Source organism: Macaca thibetana, chromosome 6 (genome assembly GCF_024542745.1).
Source record: "Macaca thibetana thibetana isolate TM-01 chromosome 6, ASM2454274v1, whole genome shotgun sequence".
Taxonomy (NCBI): Eukaryota; Metazoa; Chordata; class Mammalia; order Primates; family Cercopithecidae; genus Macaca; species Macaca thibetana.
Genome location: NC_065583.1, coordinates 68451008 through 68475621, shown reverse-complemented (window position 1 = coordinate 68475621; position 24614 = coordinate 68451008). Strand labels below are relative to the sequence as shown.

The following is a 24614-nucleotide window of genomic DNA, read 5'->3' as shown; positions in this document are numbered from 1 at the left end:
GTGGCAATTCCTCAAGGATCTAGAACTAGAAATAACATTTGACCCTGCAATCCCATTACTGGGTACATACCCAAAGGATTATAAATCATTCTACTATAAAGACACATGCACATGTATGTTTATTGCAGCACTATTCACAATAGCAAAGACTTGCAACCAACCCAAATGCCCATCAAGGATAGACTGGATTAAGAAAATGTGGCATATATATACCATGGAATACTATGCAGCCATAAAAAAGAATGAGTTCATGTCCTTTGCAGGGACATGGATGAAGCTGGAAACCATCATTCTCAGCAAACTAACACAGGAACAGAAAACCAAACACCGCATGTTCTCACTCATAAGTGGGAGTTAAACAATGAGAACATATGGGCACAAGGAGGAGAACATCACACACTGGGGCCGTCAGGGGGTGGGGGGCAAGGTGAGGGATAGCCTTAGGAGAAATAACTAATGTAGATGATGCGTGCAGCAAACCACCATGGCACATGTATACCTATGTAACAAACCTGCACGTTCTGCATGTGTATCCCAGAACTTAGGTATAATTTAAAAACAAGAAAAGAAAAAAAAAGGCAATATACCTTCTTGAGGGCCTGCTGTGGTTTGAATGATTGTCCCTTCCAACTCTCATGTAGAAATTTCATCCCCAATATTGGAGATGGAGTCTAGTGGGAGGTGTCTGGGTCGTGGGGGTGGTGGATCCCTCATGAGGAAATTGTTGCCCTTTCTTGTGGGTGAGTGAGTTCTCACTCTATTAGTTCCCTGGAGAGCGAGCTGTTGAAAGAGCCTGGCACATCCTCCCTCTCAGGCCGTGTGATCTGTGCATAGGCGGCTCCCCTTCCCCTTCTGCCATGAGGAGAAGCAGCCTGAAGCCCTCACCAGAAGCAGATGCCAGTGCCATGCTTCTTGTACAGACTACAGAACTGTGAGCCAAACAAACCTCTTCTCTTTATAAATTACCCAGCCTCAGATATTCCTTTCTAGCAACACAAAGGGACTAAGACAGGGCCCCACTCTTCTGACTTCATCTAACCCTGATTCTCTCCCAAAGGCCTCATCTCCAGATACCATCATAGTGGGGGCTAGGGCTTCAATATATGAATTTGGCAAACGGGGCACCACAGGTCAGTTCACAGCAAGCGGGTTTTGGTAAACTGCTGGAGTCAGAAGCCACACAGCAGCAGTGAGCTAATGAGCAAAGGGGAGATGAAGCAGAGAATATGAACAACTCATGAGACTTGGTAGTGAGAAGCTGATGTTATGAGAGTAGCTTACAGAAAAGAAAATAACCTCCTTGGGAAAGAAAAGATCTTATGTTTAATTTGCTTAGAAATCCTTCTGTATTTTCTTTTCACATCCAGTGAGCTACTGATATATTTTGCCATTTCCCCCATCCCACTGTATAATCTCCCCAAGTCAGATTAACATTAAAAAAAGCCACTCATAACAGTGGCTTTTTTAAAGAGAAAGAGCACATATTACAAAACAGTGCGTGTTGTATGATCAGATTTGTTTAAAATTATTCATGAATAAAATTTTTCAGAAGGCCTTATGTATAAAGTGTTTAGTGTTTAATCCTAGGAGATAGGATTTAGGATGCATTAGGCAGAGTTCGGTTAGGAAAACAAACTGCACTGCATGTTTCAAGTGGAAAGGATTTAACTTAGTTCCATGCCTGCAAAATTGTTGGAAGGGTTGCAGAAAAGTGAGGTGAGCAGAGGCCACCAAGAGCTGTCAGATTTGCCATTGTGGCTGTGATCCCCTCAGAGATCAGGAACTGCTACTGACTTTGCACCACCATGGGCTGAGGGAGAATAGCTCCCACCTCCCTCTGCCTTCCAAACCCACGTGAGTGCATTTCATCGGCACAGTTAAAACTCTATCCAGAACCCAACTGGTAAGAGAGTCTGAGAGAGAGTTCCCTGGCCCTCTTTGATTCTGGGGAGGATAAAGAGAGGGGTGGGAATGGTATCAAAGTGCTAGACAACAGCTATCATAGTCTCTACCCTCTTTAGCTACTCAGTGACCAACTGTATGCACCCTCTTATCCACACCACAATTTCTAAATTGCAATAGCAATGATACTAACCTTCTCTGTAGTCATCCCTCAATTCAATTTAAATAGGTTCATCTTTTCAAAATGAGAGATTCAAAGTACCATCATTTATAGTGTGGGATATAAGGGTTTTTAAAAAATAATTTGATTAATTTTTTATTTTTTAATTTATAATTTTTTCCTTTTTTTGAGTTTTATATTAACTGGAACTTTACAAGGATTCAATTTCCTTAAAATTTTAAACATTATTCCTAACAATAGTATAGTAAAGCGATCTTCACTCTTCTAGTTCAATGACAAATCCACCTAGATATCATGTAACCTACCTACTAAATGATGAGTTTCACCAGTACCAACTCACCCTATCTGAAATAATAGGAGAAAATAAGAGGAAAAAGAAAAGTGCATATGTGTGTGTGTATGTGTGTTTATATATATACACATATACACATATACAAGCAAGAAAATATGCACAGCCTAGCCATCTTTTCTGCTACTGGTCATGAGGCTAGAGTTGATATTTATAACTTCCCTCTACTAGGAAATCCATATTTTATTTGTTTGGCTAGCATCTCAGCTGGTTAGAATGAGTTCTTTACTTAATGAAGTAATCCAGAATCTTTATTCCTCAAGGGCCTAGCCCTTAGTGGACTGACTTGTATTTGGCCTGACCTGTATTGGGTTGTTCTAATCTACTTTTACTACTGGATAATTACTAGAAGGTATCCTAGGTATTCAGACATAGTACTCAGTGTTCCAATTTCCTCTTGATAGTTACTCCAGCCAGTAGAGTAACTTCCTTCTTTGCTTGTTGGCTCAGTGGCATGGGGTGTCCCAAAGGGCCAAACAGGTGGCAGTCAATTGAATCATTTTTGTATTCTCTGATGGAGAACTCGCTAAGATTTCATACTAGCAGTGCTCAAAGTTGCAAAAATAAGAAGCTATAACTTTTTTTTTTAACTGATACAGGATAGATATGTATTTTCAGGGTACCTGTGACATTTTCATACATTTTTACAGTGTAATAATCAAGTCAAGATAACTGAGATATCCATTACCTTCAACATTTATCTTTTCTTTATGCTGGGAACATTCAAATTATTCTCTACTAGCTATTTTGAAATATAAAATATTATAGTCACTCTATTGAATTATCAAACACTAGGTCTTACTTCTTCTATCTACCTTATTTTTGTACCCATTATTCAACCTCTCTTCATCCCCCTCTCCTGCCTACCCTTCCCAGCCTCTAAAAACCACCAAACTACTCTCTGTCTTCATGAGATCTACTTCCTTAGCTCCGACATGAGTAAGAACATGCGATATTTGTCTTTTTGTGCTTTCTGGCTTTTTTCATGTAACATAGCAACCTCCAGTTCCGTTCATGTTGCTGTGAGAGGATTTCATTCTTTTTTTTATAGCTGTTAATACTGCATTGTATGTATCTTCATCCATTCATCTGTTGATAGGCACTGATACTGATTTCAAATTTTGGCCGTTGTGAATAGTGCTGCAATAAACAAGGGAATGCAGGTATCTCTTCAATATAATGATGTCCTTTCTTTTGGATATATACCCAGTAAGGGAATTACTGGATCATATGGTAGTTCTATTTTGAGTTTTTTGAGGAATCTTCATACTGTCTTACATAGTGGTTGTAGTAATTTACATTTCTGCCAAGAGTGTATGAGACTTCCTCTTTCTTACATATCCTGGCCAGCATCCATTATTCCTTATGCTTTTGGTAGAAACCATTTTAATTGGGAAGAGAGAATATCTCACTGTGATTTTGAGTACTTTTTCATTTACCTGTTGGCCATCTGTACGTCTTCTTTTGAGCAATGTCTATTCAGATCTTTGCTCATTTTTAATCAGATTTGTTTTTTGTGCTACTGAGTTCCTTACATTCCTTGCCAGTGGACAGTGTGCAAATATTGTCTCCCATTCTGTAATTTCTCTTTTCACTTTCATTATTTCCATTGCTGTGTGGAAGCTTTTTAGTTTCATGTAATCCCATTTGTCTAGTTTTGCTATCATTGCCTATGCTTTTGAGATCTTACTAAAAAAATCTTTGCCCAGACTCAATGTCCTAGAGCATTTCCTTAATGTTTTCTCTGAGTAGTTTCATAGTTCAGGTCTTATGTTTAGGTTTTAATCTGTTCTGATTTTTGTATATGGCAAGAGACTGGTGTCTGGTTTCATTCTTCTGCATATGGATATCCACTTTGCCCAGCACCATTTATTGAAGAGACCATTCTTTCCCTACTGTATGTTCTTGGTGCCTCTGTCAAAAATGAGATGACTGTAGATGAGTGGATTTATTTCTGGATTCTCTACTATGTTTCATTGGTCTATGTGTCTGCTTTTGTGCCAGTACTATGCTGTTTTGGTTACCACAGCTTTGTAGTATAATTTGAACTCAAGTAGTGTGATCCTTCCAGCTTTGTTCTTTTTGCTCAGGATTGGCTTTGGCTATTTGGGGTTTTTTTCTCTCTCTCTTTTTTTTTGTAGTTCCATATATATTTTAGGATTTTTTTTTTTTTCTATTTCTGTGAACCATGACATTGGCATTTTGATAGGGATTACACTGACTCTACAGATCACTTTGGGTAGTACTAACATTTTAACTCATTTATGCTGGAGCCTTAAATTTTTTTGTGTGTGAAAAATCAGACCTTGGCAATGACCTTGAGCAGTAGGAGATAAATAACTCCCACAAGCTTAGCGTTCCAATAATAGAACACTAGGCACAAATGGGTTAACAATACTAATTCCTCCAATCCATGAACATGGGGATCTTTCCATTTGTTTGAATCCTTTTCAGTTTCTTTAATGAGAGTTTTGTAATTTTCCTTGTAGAGATCTTTTACTTCTTTGGTTAAATTTATTCTTAGGTATTTTATAATTTTTGTAGCTACTGTAAGTAGGATTGCTTTCTTGATTTTGTGTTCAGATTCTTCACTCTTGGCATATATAAATGGTATTAAAATCCACCCAGATATGTAACCTACCTACTAAATTATGAGTTTCACCAATACCAACTCATCCTATATAAAATGATAGGAGAGGCTGGACATGGTGGCTCACACCTGTAATCCCAGCACTTTGGGAGGCCAAGGTGAGCAGATCACCTGAGGCCAGGAGTTTGAGACCATCCCGGCCAACATGGTGAAACCCCGTCTCTACTAAAAACACAAAAACTTAGCTGGGCATGGTAGTGCACACCTGTAATCCTAGCTACTCAGGAGGGGTAGGCATGAGAATCGGTTGAACCCAGGAGGCAGAGGTTGCAGTGAGCCCAGATTGCGCCACTGCATGCCAGCCCAGGCGATACAGTGAGAGTGTCTCAAAAATAAATAAATAATAAAAAAAAATAGGAGAAAGTAAGAGGAAAAAGGGACATGCATATATACATAAAAGCAAGAAAATATGCATAGCCTAAGCATTGCTTCTGATTACAGGCTATAGCTGGTTACAGGCTACAGTTGATATTTACTCCTTCCTTCTGCTACTAGGAAATCCTTATTTTCTTTAGCTAGCATCTCAGCTGGTTAGAATTCTTTATTTAATGAAGGAATCCACAATCTCTACTCCTGAAGGAGTCTGCTTTTAGACCCAGTGGTGTAAACAGAGACCCGAAATAAGAAAATATAAATAAATAAATAAATAAATGAAAATAGACCTAGTGATGGCACAGCTCATGGGTGTAAGACAACTTCTGATAAGATTCATACAGGCATTGATATTCCTATAGGTAGAATTACTTGATTGAGGACTTTGAGTAATCGTAGCTCTCCTGGTTTAGGAGCTGCTGTAAGAATTATGTAAGAATCCAATTTTACTTATTTATTTTTTACCTGCTAGGACTGCACTCAAGGAATCAAAATTTAGATCTTTTCAGATCTAAAATTTAGATTTTTTAGCTATTGTAAATAGAATTGACTTATTTGGTTCTCTGGCTGATTGTTATTGGTGCATAGAAATGCTAAAATGATTTTAATATGTTGATTTTATACCCTGTAACTTTACTGAATTTATCAGTTCTGGAAGTTTTTTGTTGGAGTATTTAGGGGTTTCTATATATAAGATCATGTCATCTGTGAACAGGATAATTCTGTGAACAAGGTGAATTTGACTTCTTCCTTTCCAATTTGGATGCCCTTTATTTCTTTCTCTTTCTGAATTGCTCTAGCCAGGACGTCCTGTATTACAGTGAGTAACAGTGATGAAAGTGGGCATCCTTGTCTTGTTCCAGTCTTTAGAGGAAAGGCCTTCAATTTTTCCCCCTTTGCTATGATATCAGCCATGGGTTTTTCATAGGTTGCCTTTATTTGAGATATGTGTATGAGTCTGTTCTCACACTGCTATAAAGAACTTCCCTGAGACTGGATAACTTAGAAAGGAAAGAGGTTTAATTGATTCACAGTTGGGCATGGCTGGAAAGGTATCAGAAAATTACAGTCATGGTGGAAGGGGAAGCAGGCACCTTCTCAAGGCCGCAGGAGAGAGTGTAAGCATGTGAAGGAGGAACTGTCAACCACGCACAAAACCATCAGATCTTGTCAGAACTCATTCACTATCATAAGAACAGCATGGAAGAAACCAACCCCATGATCCAGCCACCTCCCTCCCTCAACATGTGGGGATTACAATTCAAGATGAGATTTGGGTGGGACACAGAGCCAAACCATATCAATATGTTCCTTTTGTATTCATTTTGATAAGGGTTTTTATCACAAAGGGATGGTTATCAAATTCTTTTCTGTCATCTACTGAAACAATCATGCTTTTTTCCCTTGATTCTGTTAATGTGGTATATTGTGTTTATTTATTTGCATATGTTGAACAATATTTGCATCCTTGTGATGAATCCCACTTGATCACGGTGAATGACCTTTTTTTATTGTGCTGTTGCATTTGATTTGCTAGTATTTTGTTGAGGATTTTTACCTCTATTTTCATTAGTGATATTAGCCTGAAGTTGGTCCTTTTTTGTTGTTGTTGATGTTGTTGTTGTTATTATTATGCCCCTGTCTGCATTTGGTATCAGGGTAACAGAAGCAAAAACTTTTGAAGTGGATTTTTAGGTTTATGCATAAGAAGGGCCACTTCTACTCTCTCAATCCACAAAACACAGCACCATATACTGTTGCTACTTGGGAGCATTTACCACATCTCTAGGGCGTTGAAAAAGGTTACCTTTCAGATGGTGCCATAACTAGGCCCACTATGATTTGGACTGAGTCCATAATGCTACTTATTACCTGACTTTCAGCAACCTGCAGTGTCTGATCCTTGGCTACATCAGCCCTGTAGCTATAAGGGATGGGAGAGTCTTCTAGGGTAGTCACAGAAGGTCCTAGGCACTAAATTGTGTCCCAAAATTCTTTTTTTTTTTCTCTGTCACCCAGGCTGGAGTGCAGTGGCACGACCTTGGTTCACTGCAACCTCTACCTCCTGGGTTCAAACAATTCTCCTGCCTCAGCCTCCCAAGTAGTTGGGACTATAGGCGCATACCACCACGCCCAGCTAACTTTTGTATTTTTTGGTAGAGACAGGGGTGTGTTGGCCAGGTTGATCTCAAACTCCTGTCCTCAAGTGATCTGTCTGCCTCAGCCTCCCAAAGTGCTGGGATTATAGGCATGAGCCACCACACCTGGCCCATGCCAAAATTCTTATGTTGAAGCCCTAATATCCAATGTGATGGTGTTTGGAGATAGGGCCTTTAGGAGGTAATTAGGTTTAGATGAGGTCATGAAGGTGGGGTCCTCATGATGGGACTGGTGCCCTCATATGAAGATACAGCAGAGAGCTTGCTTCCTCTTTGTCTCTTCCCTCCATGTGAGGACACAGTGAGAAAGTGGCCATCTGCAAGCCAGGAACAGAGCCTCAATGGGGAAATAAATTAGCTCGTGTCTTAATCTTAAGACTTCCCAGCTTCCTCAGTTTAGATTCAAAGTCTAGTAATCTACCTCAGAATATGGTTCTCTCTTTTCCCCACTGCACACTCTCCCTATAAGTACCTGCCATTCTCTTTCTTTGAAGGGGTAAAAGGAAAGTTTACTGCACTCACTTGTGGCATGATTGTATACATTTTCCCCTTCATCCAGGGGGCTCTGGTTCTATAACTGGTCTGGTATCCAGGTAAGTGAATTGGATGAGGCCATGATTATCCGTTGTGATGACAAGTAAAGTCTCTGTTCACCAGACCAGAGTTTGCCTATAATGATCAGGTAAAACTTTAGTATGCTGCCCATTTCTATCAGTTCTAGAGATCTCATGCTTAATTAGCCACTACAACAATCCCTAGCAGGTCAAACTTTTTTGACTACTATTGTGACCTTGTTGACCAATACAATAACCAAGCCCACTTTGACTGTAGTTGTTCAGTGGTACCAAGGACCCCATTTTAAGGACATTATCTTCCTGTCAACATTGCTGACTCCTCAGGCTTCTAAACTTTTTCTAGATTATACTAGGAAAGTTCTGGCATTTCAACATAATTTAATGTAGAATCCTTTGTTGAGCCTAACATATCGAATCCAGAATCTCTCACAGGAAAAGTCCTATAAATAAAGTCATTATCAGTCCAACTGAATTCCTCCCTCCATGGTCTAGAACCCTTAGTTCCTAATCTCACACATGAATTAATATGAACATACGAAAAAAAGTTCATCACCACTGGTCATTAGAGAAATGCAAATCAAAACCACAACAAAATACCATCTCATGCCAGTTAGAATGGCGATCATTAAAAAGTCAGGAAACAATAGATGCTGGAGAGGATGTGGAGAAATAGGAATGCTTTTACACCGTTAGTGGGAGTGTAAATTAGTTCAACCATTGTGGAAGACAGTGTGGTGATTTCTCAAGGATCTAAAACTAGAAATACCATTTGACCTAACTATCCCATTACTGGGTATATACCCAAAGGATTATAAATCATTCTACTATAAAGACACATGCAACCTTCACCTCCTGGGTTCAAGCGATTCTCCTGCCTCAGCCTCCCGAGTAGCTGGGACTATAGGTATGCACCACTGCACAGAGACACAAAAAGCAACAGCAAAAAAACAAACATTGACAAGTGGGATCTAATGAAGCTTAAGAGCTTCTGTACAGCAAAAGAAACTATCAGAGTAAACAGACAACTTACAGAATGAGAGAAAATATTTGCAAACTATGCATCAAAGGTCTATCCAGCATCTCTAAGGAACATACAACTTCCCCAAGTTTTATTAAATGTAAATTAATGGAATCTTATAAATCTTCCGGTGCTTTACTTGTATCTTTCCAAGTCGGATTTTCTACTTATCTCTTTGGGACATGATGACATTTGACCACTTTTAGGCCTAAAGATAAAGATGAACGAAGTAGAAATGGGACATGACTATATTTGCCACCTCCTACCTGGCATGAAATAGAGTCTCCAAGCAAGATAGGACTTGCTTTACTGGATGAGGAGGGAGAATTGTTTCTGTAGGAAGGCATGCTCAGTGGAATTTGTAGTTTCTAGGTATGTGAATGTATGTGAGTCTACCCAAATGAACCCTACAAATTCTCACAATTTCACCTTTTCCTACCAATGCTTAATCTTCACTTAAAAGATCTGATGTGGCTATGAATTCAACTCACATTAGAATTCTGCAACCTGCAGTATCTGGTTTTTGGCTACATTAGCACTGTGACTATAAGGGATGGGAGAGTGTTCTAGGGCAGTCACAGAAGGTGCCTGATGCTTTGATTGTGACCTGAGATAAAAATAGAAAACTATGAGATTGTCATTTTCTTTCCTCAAGCAATTCAGTATAGCTTAAGTGTGGATATATCATAGGTTATACAAACTATGCCCTTAATAAAGATTTTTAGCCTCTTCAATAAATTCTTAACTGAGGCCAGATTTAAGTGACACCTAAGTCTATAATGGTACTACCACTCTGTCTGTCCAGTATGACAAGCAATTCTGTAGACCCTGGGTATGCTAGGGTAGTTAAGAGTTCATCCACGGTGCCTAGTTCCTACTGCATTTGGCCCATCATAGCATATTAAGAGCTGAGGACTGTGATGGCTAATTTTAGGCGTCAACTTGACTGGATTAAGGAATGCCTGAGAGAAATGTTAAAGCGTTATTTCTAGGTGTGTGTGTGTGAGGGTGCTTCCAGAGGAGACTGGTGTGTGAGTTGTTGGACTGAGGGGGAAGATCCACCCTTCGTGTATGTGGGCACCATCCAACTGGCTGGGGGTCTGGATAGAACAAAAAAGGAAGAGAAAAGACAAATTTACTCTCCCTCTTCCGGGAGGTGGAATACTCTTCTCCTGCCCTTGGACATCAGAACTCCTGGCTCTCCAGCCTTTGGACTCCAGGACCTGCACTTGCATTCCCCCAGGTTTTCAAGCCTTTGGCTTGGACTGAGAATTACACCATCAGCTTCTCTAGTTCTGAGGTTTTCAAACGTGGACGGAGTCATGCTGCTAGCATCCCAGGGTCTCAAGCTTGCAGGCAGCCTGCTGTGAAACTTCTCAGACTCCATAATTGCATGAGTCAATCTTCCTAATAAATCCCCTTTCATATCTTTATAGATATATATCTGTCTCTATGTTCTATTGGTTTCTGTCTCTCTGGAGAACCCTGAATAATTCAGAGGCCAAACCAATTTGCTGGAGTGCTGAGGGCTGGGGAGATGCCTAAGCCTCAGGAGCTCAGAGGACAAGAAGAGACATGGTCTCATTGGTCTACATGTCTACGCATCTTCCAGCCTTGCAGGGAATCCCCTCAAGGAGGGGCCAGCTCATTAAACAACACAGACTGGCAGAATTTAATATGACATCTCCACAGATGTAGTCTTCCTTTAAATTAAAGGCACCAATAAATGTTTGTATTCAAAAAGTTCACTGCATTTCAAAGTGAAGCAGTTTGGTCATTATATTCAATTTAAACATCTTCAAATTAAGATTTCTAGGTGATGTGTATTTTTTCACATTTTGTATTTTTCACAACTTACTGAGCTCATTTGCTTTCACTTTCTCAACTGTTTAAAAGTGCAACATGTATTAATAAAAATCACAAATTTGCCAGTGTCCTACGTCAGGCTCCTTTAAATCTGCTACAATCATTCTTTTGGGCTAAAAATTCTTCTCTGCTCATGTACTTCTAACCTACGATCACTCTGAAGACCAATATACAATTTAAAAGCCTTGAGGTTCTAAATTAGAATATGCAGTTTATTGTGTGGCTCCTGCTCAGTGCAAATTTTTCCACAATTTTGCCCAGAAAACAGATGCCCATTAGTAGCCTCATCAAGAAGCCCTGTCATTACTATGACTCTCGGTGTTGGAACAACATGCATCCAAAGTTTCCTCTGACTTCTAGAAGGAGAGTTTAAAGTAGCTGCCTCTGAAACTGTTTTAAAATTGTGGCTTGTGTAAGCATTCGGTGAACAAAGCACTCTTTCTCCAAAAAGGTAGGTGCCAGCCGTTTGCTGTCCTCAGGCTGTTCCCTGAGCATCGCCAGGAACATGAAAATGCTCTCATCCACGGCTCAGGAAGTCATTTAAAGCAAACCTCTCCTCTGAGAAACAGGGCAGATACAACCAACTAATCACTGTGGCAGGAGACTTAGGGTCCAAGTGATTTATAAGTAAGGAAGGCAGAATCCCTACCAGTTATTGTTATGAAGAGAAAATTCAGTAAAAGCAGAGATATTCTGGGTTCTGACCCACCTCTATCCTCTGCTAATTTTAACTACAAGGCAGTCACTCTCTTTAAGCCCCAGCTTTTTCACCAGTAAAATGATGGGTCAAATCTTGCCCCCTGCCTTATGAGTTCGGTAAGAGGATAAATCCATGTTGGTAGAGCAATTTGAGGTAAGCTCAAAATATAATCAGATTATCTAGAAGCCTACATAATGCTTAGTTATAAGCTACATTCATAAATCTCTCAAAATCTCCAAGGAAGGGACATAGCTTGCACATTTAGCATCCACCCAGTGAATAAAAGGGGCAGCAGGGACGCTGGTCTCTAAGATGGAAGGGGCTCCATTTAGAACTCATCACTAAAGCATTTCACTCAACTTCTGATTTCATACCCTTATCAATGAACTGAGGACCACAACCCCCACCTTGACTGCTTTCCAGGGTTATTTTAAGGACCCAAATCAGAACAGAAAAAGGGAGGTGAAAGCACATGATTAACAAAGCTAAGAGCAATATACACTTCGAAAGCCTTAGATACAAAGAAAACATCATTATAATCTAGTTTATAATCTATAAACTAGAACTTCGGTCTTGGAGTTAAAATATTAATAGTTGGGGCTACTTCAGCTCCAAGATGGAGGGTCTAGCAGGAGGGGCAGAGTGAAAGCCGACTGGAGCCGTGTACCTGATGGTGGTGCCTTGCAGACGGTCTATCTTCTTGTTGAGCTCCGCAATGACGCTGTGGAGCTCTGTGATGCGCTCCTCATAGCGAAGCGTCGTTCGCTCCTGGACATCCTCATGCTCTCTCATGAGGTGGGACTGCTCGCACTGGGAATAAGGGAAAAGGACAGAATGCTGATGAATTCAGGCATCTATAGGTGGGTGATTCCAAGCTTTGTGGTCTCAAACCATTACAACTGCCAACACTGAGTAAGCCCCAAATAAAATGTAGGTCAGCTCATTGGCTGGCAATCCCAGGGAACATATCAATGGCTAAATTTTATAATTCCCCTGGTGGATACCGGAGTCTTTGCCTTTCTAGCACTCCATCTCTCTTTGGGAAACAGTCCCTTTGCCATTGCACACTGTCCAAGTGGGGCTATCCAAGTCCCCCGCTTTCCCATAGTCAAGAAACAGGCAAGTGGTCCAAGCTAGATCCATCAGATACCTTCTGCAGGGAATTTCAATCTTAAGCAAATGGATGTAAGGTTGCATGGAGTTGATTCAGAGAGCCTTGAAGAGCATCTCTCTTAGTTCCTGCTACCTACAGCTCCCTTCCCAAGTTCTCTTATGGCTGTTTAGTTTCCTTTTTTTTTTTTTTTTACTGATTCACTCCTCCTTTGCTGAAGTTTATCAGGGTTTGTTTCAGCTATTTTTCAACCAAACAATCCTAAATGGTATAGTACCACTTCTTATCTGGATAGATTATCAGCAAATTTAATGCTTTCCAATATCATCATCTCCCAGACTACAAGCTCCTGGAAGGCAGAGACTAGGTTTTTCATTATTTAGCCTAGCACCAACAAATGGCCTGGTTTACTGTGGGTGAAGTAGGAGTGTTATGGAATGAATGGATGATGATATATCACCATCATGAAAACTGCTTAGCAGAAATAGTGATAAAAGAGGCAGCGGGGGCCGGGCGCGGTGGCTCAAGCCTGTAATCCCAGCACTTTGGGAGGCCGAGACGGGCGGATCACGAAGTCAGGAGATCGAGACCATCCTGGCGAACACGGTGAAACCCCGTCTCTGCTAAAAAATACAAAAAAGTAGCCGGGCGAGGTGGCGGGCGCCTGTAGTCCCAGCTACTCAGGAGGCTGAGGCAGGAGAATGGTGTAAACCCAGAAGGTGGAGCTTGCAGTGAGCTGAGATCTGGCCACTGCACTTCAGCCTGGGCGACAGAGTGAGACTCCATCTCAAAAAAAAAAAAAAAAAAAAAGAAGCAGAGGAGCTTCCCTTGCTCAGCGTTTGATGGACTAAGAGGCAGCAGAGTTACAAAAACATTTCTGCAGCCAGAGTTTAAATCCTGAGGAGCCTGTTCTCCTCTGACTTTTCTCCACCGTTCTCAATACCTTCCAGTCACTGTGCATTTAATCTCATTTACATAATAATAAAATACTCCTCAGTGATGGAACAAGTAGTCCAGCTTGCGTCCTTGTCTACCACATTCAGCTTTGATTAACTTCCTGTCACCAGAGGAACTTTACTTTCATCTTCAACAAGGTTTTCTCAGTGCCAAGAGCCATATGTGTTTCCAGCATTGCAGGTTTGCATCTCCAGGCCTGGTGGCAGGCAGGGAAAGAGTAGGATTTCTCACCCGCTAACTCCCCTGTCCCTCCCTAAATCGGCTAAGCTTCCAATGGCATAACCCAGGACAGGGACAAAAGGCTTTCAACGATAAACTGAACATTATACTAAGCCTAACTCAATACTGAAACAGAAGTGTTCAATGAAGAAGTCTGACAAATACTTTGGTATCAATCATGGTAGGGCCCGCACCTCAACAACAGCTGGATCAGTATTTATGTAACTTCCTGGGGGTTACCTTAGAGCTCCAGAAACAAGATTGGAGGCAAGAAGGTTGTTGAATGCTTTATCACAGCCGTAGAGGGATAGTTACTTTCAGGAAAATACTCCCGTGAACTACTACTCTTAGTGACAACCTGAAACATCAAATAACCTCCACTCAAGGTCAAGCACACAAAAAATAAGTGGGAACAGAGGCAAGGATCAAGGTCGAGTGAGAGGCACATCTAGTGGAAGCTTTCCTAAACAAAGATGCCGTAACCAGCCACAGACACTCTTTCCATGAAGTTAGGCCTTTCTCATCCATGACCTACATACTTCAGGAACAGGAGAAGTCTACAAAATGACAGGATCTCAAAGGCAATTTCTATCAATAAATGAAAGAGCTTATATTTCTCTGAACATACCAAGAAGAGAACACTGTTCCTCTCAGACCTGCAGCACATCTATAAGCTCTTGCTATTAGCCTCTGTTCCCAACCTCAGAGTGTGTGTGTGTGTGTGTGTGTGTGTGTGTTCATATTGTATGAACATGTACAGATGTAGTGGACACTCTCATGCAGGTCACCAGTTCCAGATCTTAGTGTGACTGTAGGATAAAATTCTGTCTCTGACCTGGATCTCATCAATGCAGTGACTCCTATGTTCCCATGTTGCTTGTTCCTCCTCTTTGGTTTTCCATATTCAGTTCTCTAGGGCTACAAATTACTGTGAAACATTTCCACTTACACACTCAATGAGCTCTCACTTTCCCTTATTTCCCCACTCATATTTCCTTGTTTGAAGTCCTTACAGGTCAACAGGCCACTACCACCACCTGGGCTGACAAGAAACTACAAAGTCCAATGAACAATGAAGATGTTCAAGGGTCTGTATAGAGAAAGGCACACCAGCAATTGATAACCACCAAAAGACCACCCTTTGGCATCCCTACTGACTGATGTGAACTGCCTAAAAGATGTGATCCTGGCCAATCAGCAGCCCTTGCTGCTGCTCTGCCTATGGAGCAGCCATTCCAGCCATTCTTTTGTTTCTCTAATAAACCTGCTTTCACTTAAAAAAAAAAAAAAAAGAAAAGAAAAGAAAAAAAAAAAAAGACCCTGTGAGGCTGCCCAGGATACCAGATGGAGAGGGAGAGCGTGCTGTCTGGTATTGCACCATCTTTCCCCTGCCTCTAACTGGGAAGCCTGCCTGGAGAATACCTGCAAGAACAAGAGGCAACATGAAGCCTGGTGATTCAGTCAGATGGAATAGGGCTTGTAGCTAGATAAAGAAAAAAAAGATTTGATGTATATTTGGAGCTCAAGCACTCATTTAGAAGAAGTAACAAGAATATATTGGAGGGAAAAAAAAACTCTTTTAGCTAAGGGCAAAGGTATTCAGTTTACATTCCTATATTTTTCCGTAAGTTTTTAAGAAATAGCATATGATGTAATACTATAATGTAATGCTTCCTCTACACATATCAGACATTTCTTAAATGAGACTGTGCTGGGAGCTACAGGGGAAGTGATTACAATACATGTTGAAGGTAACTGTGGTCACAGCTTACAGTGGACTGAAAGAACGCCAGACTTCTCTTCAGGAGAACAAGAAACAGGGATAGAAGTGGAAGGGTGGGGAGAAGAAGAGATACTAGGATGGCATCCTGGGGATTCTTTCCCCAGTGAAAAGAGAATACCAGAAAATAATTATCAAAACAGACTCCTAGCCGGTGGCTGTATCAATGACCGAGAAGCCACTGCTCAAGGTTCGTCTCTACACATCAACATCCTCTTATTAAACATGCTTCACTCATTTGTGCACACTCACTGTACCCAGCCAAAGAAGCTGAACCACTGATCTCAAAGCTCAGTGAAAATCCGCTGAGCATTTCCAAGCTGTAGTGCAGGGAAAAGCGGAGCAAATCCCACAGGGCAACAGCACAGGAGGAAACAAGCCATCACCTGCAAAAGCCAAAAGAACCAACACAACACCCTTGTTCATTTTTTCTTTTCTTTTTTTTTTTGAGATGAAGTCTCGCGCTCTTGCCCAGGCTGGAGTGCAGTGGCGTGATCTCTGCTCACTGCAAGCTCCGCCTCCCGGGTTCATGCCATTCTCCCGCCTCAGCCTCCCGAGTAGCTGGGACTATAGGCGCCTGACACCATGCCCGGCTAATTTTTTTGTATTTTTTTTTTTTTTAGTAGAGACAGGGTTTCACCATGTTAGCCAGGATGGTCTCGATCTCCTGACCTTGTGATCCGCCTGCCTCAGCCTCCCAACGTGCTGGGATTACAGACGTGAGCCACTGCGCCCGGCCAACACCCTTGCCCAAGAGCACCCATCTAGCTGCTCATGAGTCAACCCTGGGAATGTGGCACTTTAGTGCAGCAAAAGTGGAAGATGAGCAGGTGGCAGGCAGGGCAGACAAAGCCATTCTGTGTACCATCACTGGCCTTCCTGTCCTGGCGACCTCCCACATAGGCAGGAGCAGCCTGTTAAAGTGAGGTCCACTCCTGTCCCCACACTCTAGTTCGTTACTGACCTGTTGCCTCTCATCACCTTGAGTTTTCATGACCTGGGAGAACACTTTTTGTTTTTTTGAGATGGAGTCTCGCTCTGTCGCCCAGGCTGGAGTGCAATGGAGTCATCTCAGCTCACTGCAACCTCCGCCTCCCAGGTTCAAGTGATTCTCATGCCTCAGCCTCCCGAGTAGCTGGGATTACAGGGGTATGCCACCAGGCCCAGCTAAATTTTGTATTTTTAGTAGAGATGGGATTTCACTATGTTGGCCGGGCCAGTCTTGAACTCCTGACCTCAAATGATTTGTCTGCCTCAGCCTCCCAAAGTGCTGGATTACAGGCATGAGGCACTGCGCCCGGCCCTGGGAGAGCACTTTTTAACCCTGGATGGTGTATGATTTCAGGTGTTCTGTTTAATAAGGAAATAGGTTAGGACAAGCTCAACACTGCACCTCTACGTAAGAGTCACCTAGGAGTACGTGTTCCCGCATGGCCTCATTCAGGAAGGTAACACAATGACAACAACCAAACAGAAAAGAAGTTCTCTTCTATAATTACTACTTAACATTTGCATAAGTTTTCCAATTTTTAAGTTAAAAAATTAAGTACAATATAGACTTTCAGAAAATTGATAGAAGACCCACCCATTTTTTAAATGATTTCCCTAGCACATTTTTTTTCTGAATCGTTTTCATTTCTCCCCATTATTTTCTTAGGTACATGATGCTCCATCCACCAGGACCACTACATGGTATAACAAGTACCCCTGTGGCACCAAGCCTCTGGTTTGCCATCCATGCACATGGTAGGATTATGCTTCTCCTGCTTGAAGCTAAATATGGCCATGCCACTTATTTTGGCCAGTAAGATATGAATGAATATACCATTTTGCCTAGAAGCCTTTAAGAGCTCCTGTCGGGCTTGCCACATTCCCTTTCCCGGGCCATGGCCACTAACGACATTCCAGATGGTAGAGGCCCTCAGCTTGGAAGCCTGGGTAGGGACAATACAGCACAGAGTTCCCTGCCAGGTCCAGTGAGCTCCCAATAGAAAACAAGAAATCAATCTTTGATATCTTAGGCCACTGAATATTCGAAACTATTTGTTTTCACTGCATAGCTTGACACCATCATTTTGTAGATGAGAAAACAGACTTAATGTGAAGCAACTGATTTATTTCCTGTAACCCAGGTAACAAATACCTCTCCGATTCCTGTTTTTGCCATCAAGGCATTGAAGCTGTTTGCAGCCACAATCCTCTCTCCTCTATGTCTTCCTCCTCCAGCTCCCTGACCTGTGGGCTTACATCCTCTTCACCATTTACCTAAGGATCTTAGGTGGTACCTTGGTCTCAGACCCTGAAACGCCTCTGTGAACTCCAGGAAGCATGAATGTTAGGTCTTATAATACCAAAGAGAGTTAGGAAAGCCCAAAGAGCTCTCTCTTCTACCCCCAGAGAGGATAAAAACAGAAAAGGAGACACAAGGGGGTGGAAAACAGGGAATTCAAAGTCTCTCCAGCTTCCAACAAGCCAACTTTAGCTTCCAAAGTCAATTATTCAGTGATAATTTACTTAGCAGCCTCTGGGACCAAAGGCAGTTTCTTCTACTACAACTTGTAAGTTAGAGACTATCTTCTTCTCTCTATTGGACAGAGACACCTCACATAATTTCAGCTGAACAAAATAAAAATGGGTCTCAAATAACATGCTACTGCTTTTTTTTTTTTTTTTTTTTTCTATCATTACAGGTAATTGCATCCAGGGTTCTTCCTCCTCCCAGCCCGTATTCAGTTTTTGACTGAAGGTACAGTGCCACAAAGCCAGAAAGCCTGTGGTTGCAGCGTCTTGCCTGCCATTAATTTCTGGAGGCCATTATCATTAGGAGTCTAGATTTGTCTCACAACTACAGACTTTCAGTTTGAAAGGAAAAGAAAAAAATGATTGACACTGGATATGATGAAATTTTGTTTTTCCCAAATTTCATCTGGCACTTAATATATACCCGGAGTTTCTTCTTGAGATCTTAGCTTTCCTATCATGATGATGGAGCAAATTAAACATTCACATAAATACTTGTGTCTAGCCACATAAATTGGTGAAATTGCCAATATGCAAAAATGTGTAATAAAAACAAGCAACATCGTCATTTAAACCACTGAGAATAAAATCCTTTAGGCTCATCCCTGCTATGGCGCAATCCAGGGATAAAGCCCTGAGTCAGCCTTGAGACAGTCTGGCCTGAGAACTTGAGCCCCTGTTGGAAAAACCCTGTGCAATGTGGTGATGCTAAGCAGCTTTATGGTTTTGTTAATGTTCTTCACCGGGTTTTATCTTACTCCACTGAGGCCACTGATCTTTAATCATCGCATTAGTGTCAGCTGTCAAACCTAAGAGCATTATGAACTAGGTTCTGGGAAAATGCAATGCCATCATTAATTTGTTAACCCTCTCAACCATCCTGTGAAGGAGGTTACTACCACTCCCTTTTAAAATATGCTAACAAGCAATGTTACCCTCTCAAGGTCACACAGGATTTGTCACAACTAACACTATTCGGGGTATTTCCACCCTCACTCTTAAGTTCTTGCCCAGGTTCCCTCGCTAAGGGGAAAGTGGGCCAGCTAAACAAAGAGGCACCAACACAAATGGAAATGCCATTAAGGAGCAAAGCAGCTGGAGTAGTTTACCAAAGAGAAGCATAAACAAATAGGAAAGGAATGGAATGAGGCGATCCTAACAAAAATACATGCCGACTACATCTCATAAAAGTTATCTCAGAAAACAAGAGAAAAAGAGAAAACTCTCTCCATTTCACTTAAGGAAAACTGTGTGTGTTCTCTTCCTGAATGCCAAGAGGTAGAAAATTCAGGAGACTTGCTTTCCAAAGATAAAGAGCTTAGAAAGTGTTCCACATTACTGCTCACCGATTTTAAAGGGGTTCATAAGCTTGTTTGACATATCTGCTTCTGAAGTACTTAAAAATGCAGTAATTTAAAATAATTGTTGGTACTAAATAAACAGCAAATATGCTGAAAGCGTCAAATCAGCACTATATATGATCTTAGCCAGTTTCCCACAGGCTCAGTAGCCACTGGGCTATGGAATGTTGGTGCATGGCTGTGCCCCTATTCAATTTGGGAGGATAGGGGTGTGCTGTATTCAGCCGGTAAGTTTATGGCAATTTATTATACAGCAATAGAAAATACAGAAGCACTTCGTCTTCCCCATCACATTGATATTGGGTTCTTCCCTTCATATCACTATTCTCAAAACTCTACCTGCAGGTTGATGTCATGAGCATATATAAGACACCTTCTTTTATTCAACCAGTTCCAGTGTCACCTTTAATAATGACTCAACAGATGTTGCAGCTCTCTTGGTAATGTCTGTTGAACATAACTGCCGTTTACATTTTACATTTTAGTTTAATCACGGCACTATAATATTTAGAGAGCTGGTAAAACTTACTAGAGCCACACAGCATAAATTTACACATGAATTTGCTCTTCCACAATCCGGTAAAGCCTCAAACATGAATCTTTTACCAAGGCATATAACACAGAAAATGTGGCACAGTCATTTCATTGTTCTTATATTTTTCTTGCGTAAATTTCATGTTTTTAAAGATCTAAGTCTGAGTTTTTTTTCCACGTTCTCTTCCCTAGGTTCCAGTATATGAACTGGGAAGAAATCTCCAGTGAGAGGAGCAGAGAGTAATTTTTAAATCTATTTCACTTAAGAACGCAAATAAGAGAGTCAATAAATGGTTCTATGATGTGGCCATTATCATCAAGGGTAAAATCAGTCATCAAAAGCTATTACATGAGGATGGCTTGACCACAAGTAAAAAAAGAGCTGAATCAATCCTTGACTTAGAGAAAAAATTTTCCATTATCCTCTTACCATCCTCTGTAAAAGCTGTCTTTGTAGGCTTAAATTTTAATGAATACCTTTCTGGTCACTTTTAAAAATCCAAGACTGCTGTACATGCCAGCTTCCAATTAAATGCATTCACAATTTTCTTTCTTTAAACAAATTCTCATCAATAAGAATTGGTAATGATGGCTGGCTTTGGGTGGGTGTAAATTAGAAAATAGTCACCACCATTTTGTTGTTTTTAAATATAAAAACAACTATTTTCTCTTACAAAAACACTGTAAAACAAAAAAAGCACTAAAAAAATTTCTGTTCAGAGACCACCACCGAAATATTCTAATGCTTTCTAGTTTTTTCTATCACAATTTTATTACTTTTATAATCAGAGGGAAAATATTCTAAGTAACATTTTCGTCTAAGTAAAAACTGAAAATTTTTGTCATGTATAACATCCTATAGTGAGAAAAGGCACAGGTGGCCTTGCTGAGCTACTCATTTATCTTTGGGTAATCAAGTTAATCTCCTTCAGATGCTCGTCAAATGTGACGGTGGATGATCTTAAATACAGAGAATCTTTTCCCTCTACTCAAGGTCTTTGATTATGAGACATGAAAGTTTCCAAAAATTTTCCATAGGTCATTCTGGAAAGACGGCTATAGCAGCCTGGTATTAAAATTTCTCTGCATTCCCACATAAAAATAAACAAAGCACGTACACAGTATAAAGCCCAAAGCTTGGAGACAAGGTAGGCTATTGAAAAACAAAATACAAGCAGGTAAGAATAAACCAACATCATCCACAAGATCTGAGTGGCATAAGCATGGGGAAAATCAGAGGGAAACAAGGTTGATGTATCTGAGAACTGGAAAACCCCTAAAAAACCAAAAGGAATTCACAGGAAAGTAAGAATGCCCAATTGGAGAATAGTAGCTAAAACTAGGAGGGGTTTTGCCTGACCAAAGAGTCAGTGCAAGGGGCCCACAGTAAAATTTGAAGAGGCTAACGTAGGCTAGTCCCTGTGAACTTTGGAAGACTGCCCCTGTCTTCCAGAAAGAGAAACTGCTGGGAGTGGAAACAAAATTGAACAGGATGGGAATAATAGAGACAAAGGAAAGAAAAGGGCCAGATAAAAGCAGGTAAAAGGAACAGAGTCAGATAGTGACAGAAAGCAGGCTGCCATTTTTGACAAGAAAACAACAGAAGGCTAGGTTCTAAACACTTTAGAAAGCCATTTTAAACCCTGCCTCCTGAAAGTTCAAGGAAATTATTTTTCACATGAAAATGAAAAACAGAAAGATACTGACGTCAAATCCCATACTAAGTTATACAAAATAAATCCCATACAAAGTTATACAAAATAAGGGCAGATCATCCTTATAAACCATAAAAGCATGCCACAACACAGACCAAAAACAAAATCCCCCAAACAAAAACACTCCAGATAATAGCCTACTATTTCAAAATAAACTAAAAGACATGAGACAGAAAAGAACATTAGGAATTAGAAAAATTCAGAAGTGAGAAAAGAGTTAGAAATAAAATGAAAATGCATTTCAGAAATGATGACTACAATAGAAGTCAAAAAAGAAAGGCTAAAAACAACATATAATGCCCCAAGAGAAAAGGAAAAGAAAAAATTAAATTAAAAAAGATTTAAAATATTTAAGATAGTCACAGATAAAGATAGGCAAAGATGATGTAACATACAAATGATAGATGTCCTTGAAAAATCAAAGCAAAGGAATAAAATTAATATTAACAAGGTAATTAAAAGGCCAGGCACGATGGTTCATGCCTGTAATCCCAGCACTTTAGAAGGCCAAGGCAATAGGACCACTTGAGCTCAGCAGTTCAAGACCAGCCTGGACAACATGGCGAAACTCCATCTCTACAGAAAACACAAAAAATTAGTTGGTAGACCCAGCTACTTGGGAGGCTGTGGTGTGAGGACAGATTCAGCATGGAAAGGTGAGGCTGCAGTGAGTCATGATCGTGCCACCACACTCCAGCTTGGGTGACAGAGCAAGACTCTGCCTCAAAAAAAAAAAAAAAAAAAAAGGTAGCCATCTGGAAGGGATCCCTCGGTAGGCACCTTGGACTTCGTAGCTACTGGAACTGTGAGAAATAAATGTTGTTTAAGCCACAAATCTATGGTATTTGTTACAGCAGCCAGAGTAGACCAAGACGGAGTATTTGCTGATAAAGCTGTAATATGTTTTGTGGGAATTTCTGTACCCATGTTTTATCTTAAAATTAAATATTAAAAAAAAATTAACAAAACAAAAACAAAAACAAAAACCTTTCCAGATTCCTTACCTGTGCCTTGGCCAATTTCTTTTCCAGAAGGTCCCGTTCCCTCTCTGTTTGCTGGAGACGTTTATTAAGTTCCACTATATCTCCCTTTAGTGATGCCAGGGCTGCCGAATGGAGCTGTGGTGACAGAAAGGAGATTATTGTAGCAGAGATGCATTTCCTTCCCTTCATTCCCGCAACTAGCATAACCAAATAAAAAGCCTATCATCCAAAAAGCAACACTTTTGAGAATGAAGGTAAGTGTTACCTTACCTTCATTACCTTCTTGCGGACAAAAGACATAAATCAGGTGTGCTACCAGCAAGCTGGGTTATATGGTCACCCTAAATATTATGTGTGGGCCATGGGACCTAATTTTGGATGGTATAATCAGGCCAGAGAACAAAACTTCTCTTTCCAATGGCTTTCCCCAAGTTACTCAGTGAGGATGAGCATGACAGCTGAAGTGGAGCTGCCTGACTCTTATCATGAGATGCAAGAAAATGCAGAACCACATTAATTTTCACCTTCAGAAAATACGAAAGCTGAATAGGGCAATTCGGTTTTTTGGAATCCAGTCATCTAAATTGCTGCATGTATGACAGCCAGACAGGGACTGAGCATTATTTAAAAAAAAAAAAAAAAGCAGCAGAGCTCATTTTTCAAATGGTCTCCTTGTACAGTTGACCCATTTATTTTCTTGTTGGTTCTTCCCTCCTCTTTCCCTCCCCACTTTCCCCGAGAGGCTGTACTGGCCAGATGCTTCTTATGTGCTAGCAAGCCCTCTTTCAGGAGCATCACCAGAACTCTGACAAATCATGCTGTGAAAAGACAAATGAAGGATCAACTGAGGTATCTTTCCCCAGCCATTTCTCTGGTTTAACTGAAGTAGAGGCCGGGCGTGGTGGCTCAAGCCTGTAATCCCAGCACTTTGGGAGGCCAAGACGGGTGGATCACGAGGTCAGGAGATCGAGACCATCCTGGCTAACACGGTGAAATCCCATCTCTACTAAAAAAATACAAAAAACTAGCCGGGTGAGGTGGTGGGTGCCTGTAGTCCCAGCTACTCGGGAGGCTGAGGCAGGAGAATGGCGTAAACCCGGGAGGCGGAGCTTGCAGTGAGCTGAGATCCGGCCACTGCACTCCAGCCTGGGCGACAGAGGGAGACTCCGTCTCAAAAAAAAAAAAACTGAAGTAGAAAGAATGTTCTTCAACAGATTAATAGGAGGCCCACGTACATCCAGAATCTCAATCTGTTCAACTTTCAAGTTCTAAAGACTGGACTTCGGCTGCACACACACCTACCACACGTGTGCCTTCTGTGACTTTTCAGGCTGACGGATGGAACTATTTTTAAGACCCGTTCAACACACTGGTCCCAAAGCAACACCCTGAAACCTCCTTTGAAACCTTGAAACTTTCCATTCCAGGTGGAGCTCAGACTATCCCCTCGCTGAATTCCATACTACATTTGGGTGAACAACTGGAATCAGAACAAACCATCCCCTGGCTTTATAGGCTTTTTGTAGTCTTTGCCAAGAAGAAGTTCAAGTAAGAAGTGAGCAAATACATTCGATCTTTAAAGACGGACACAGGACAACGGTACATAACTCAACTTTGAAGATTCTCATTTGAGGCTTAGAAAAATGTGCTTTTCTGCAACCT

At 41.0% G+C, this 24614-nt stretch overlaps 2 protein-coding genes across 3 annotated transcripts in view; both read right to left on the bottom strand.

Annotated features, from left to right (window-relative positions):
- REEP5 (receptor accessory protein 5) overlaps positions 1 to 24614 on the bottom strand; it is an 806416-nt gene that overhangs the window by 241901 nt on the left and 539901 nt on the right. The gene's annotated exons all lie outside the window — the stretch shown is intronic.
- The window catches only part of MCC (MCC regulator of WNT signaling pathway), a 475168-nt gene that overhangs the window by 104660 nt on the left and 345894 nt on the right, over positions 1 to 24614 (bottom strand). For both annotated transcript variants that reach the window (XM_050793047.1, XM_050793048.1), the window contains 2 exons: positions 22974 to 23087; positions 12440 to 12582 (listed from right to left, as the gene is read on the bottom strand). In XM_050793047.1, coding sequence (XP_050649004.1) covers positions 12440 to 12582; positions 22974 to 23087 — 257 coding nt within the window. The remainder of the gene's footprint in view (positions 1 to 12439; positions 12583 to 22973; positions 23088 to 24614) is intronic.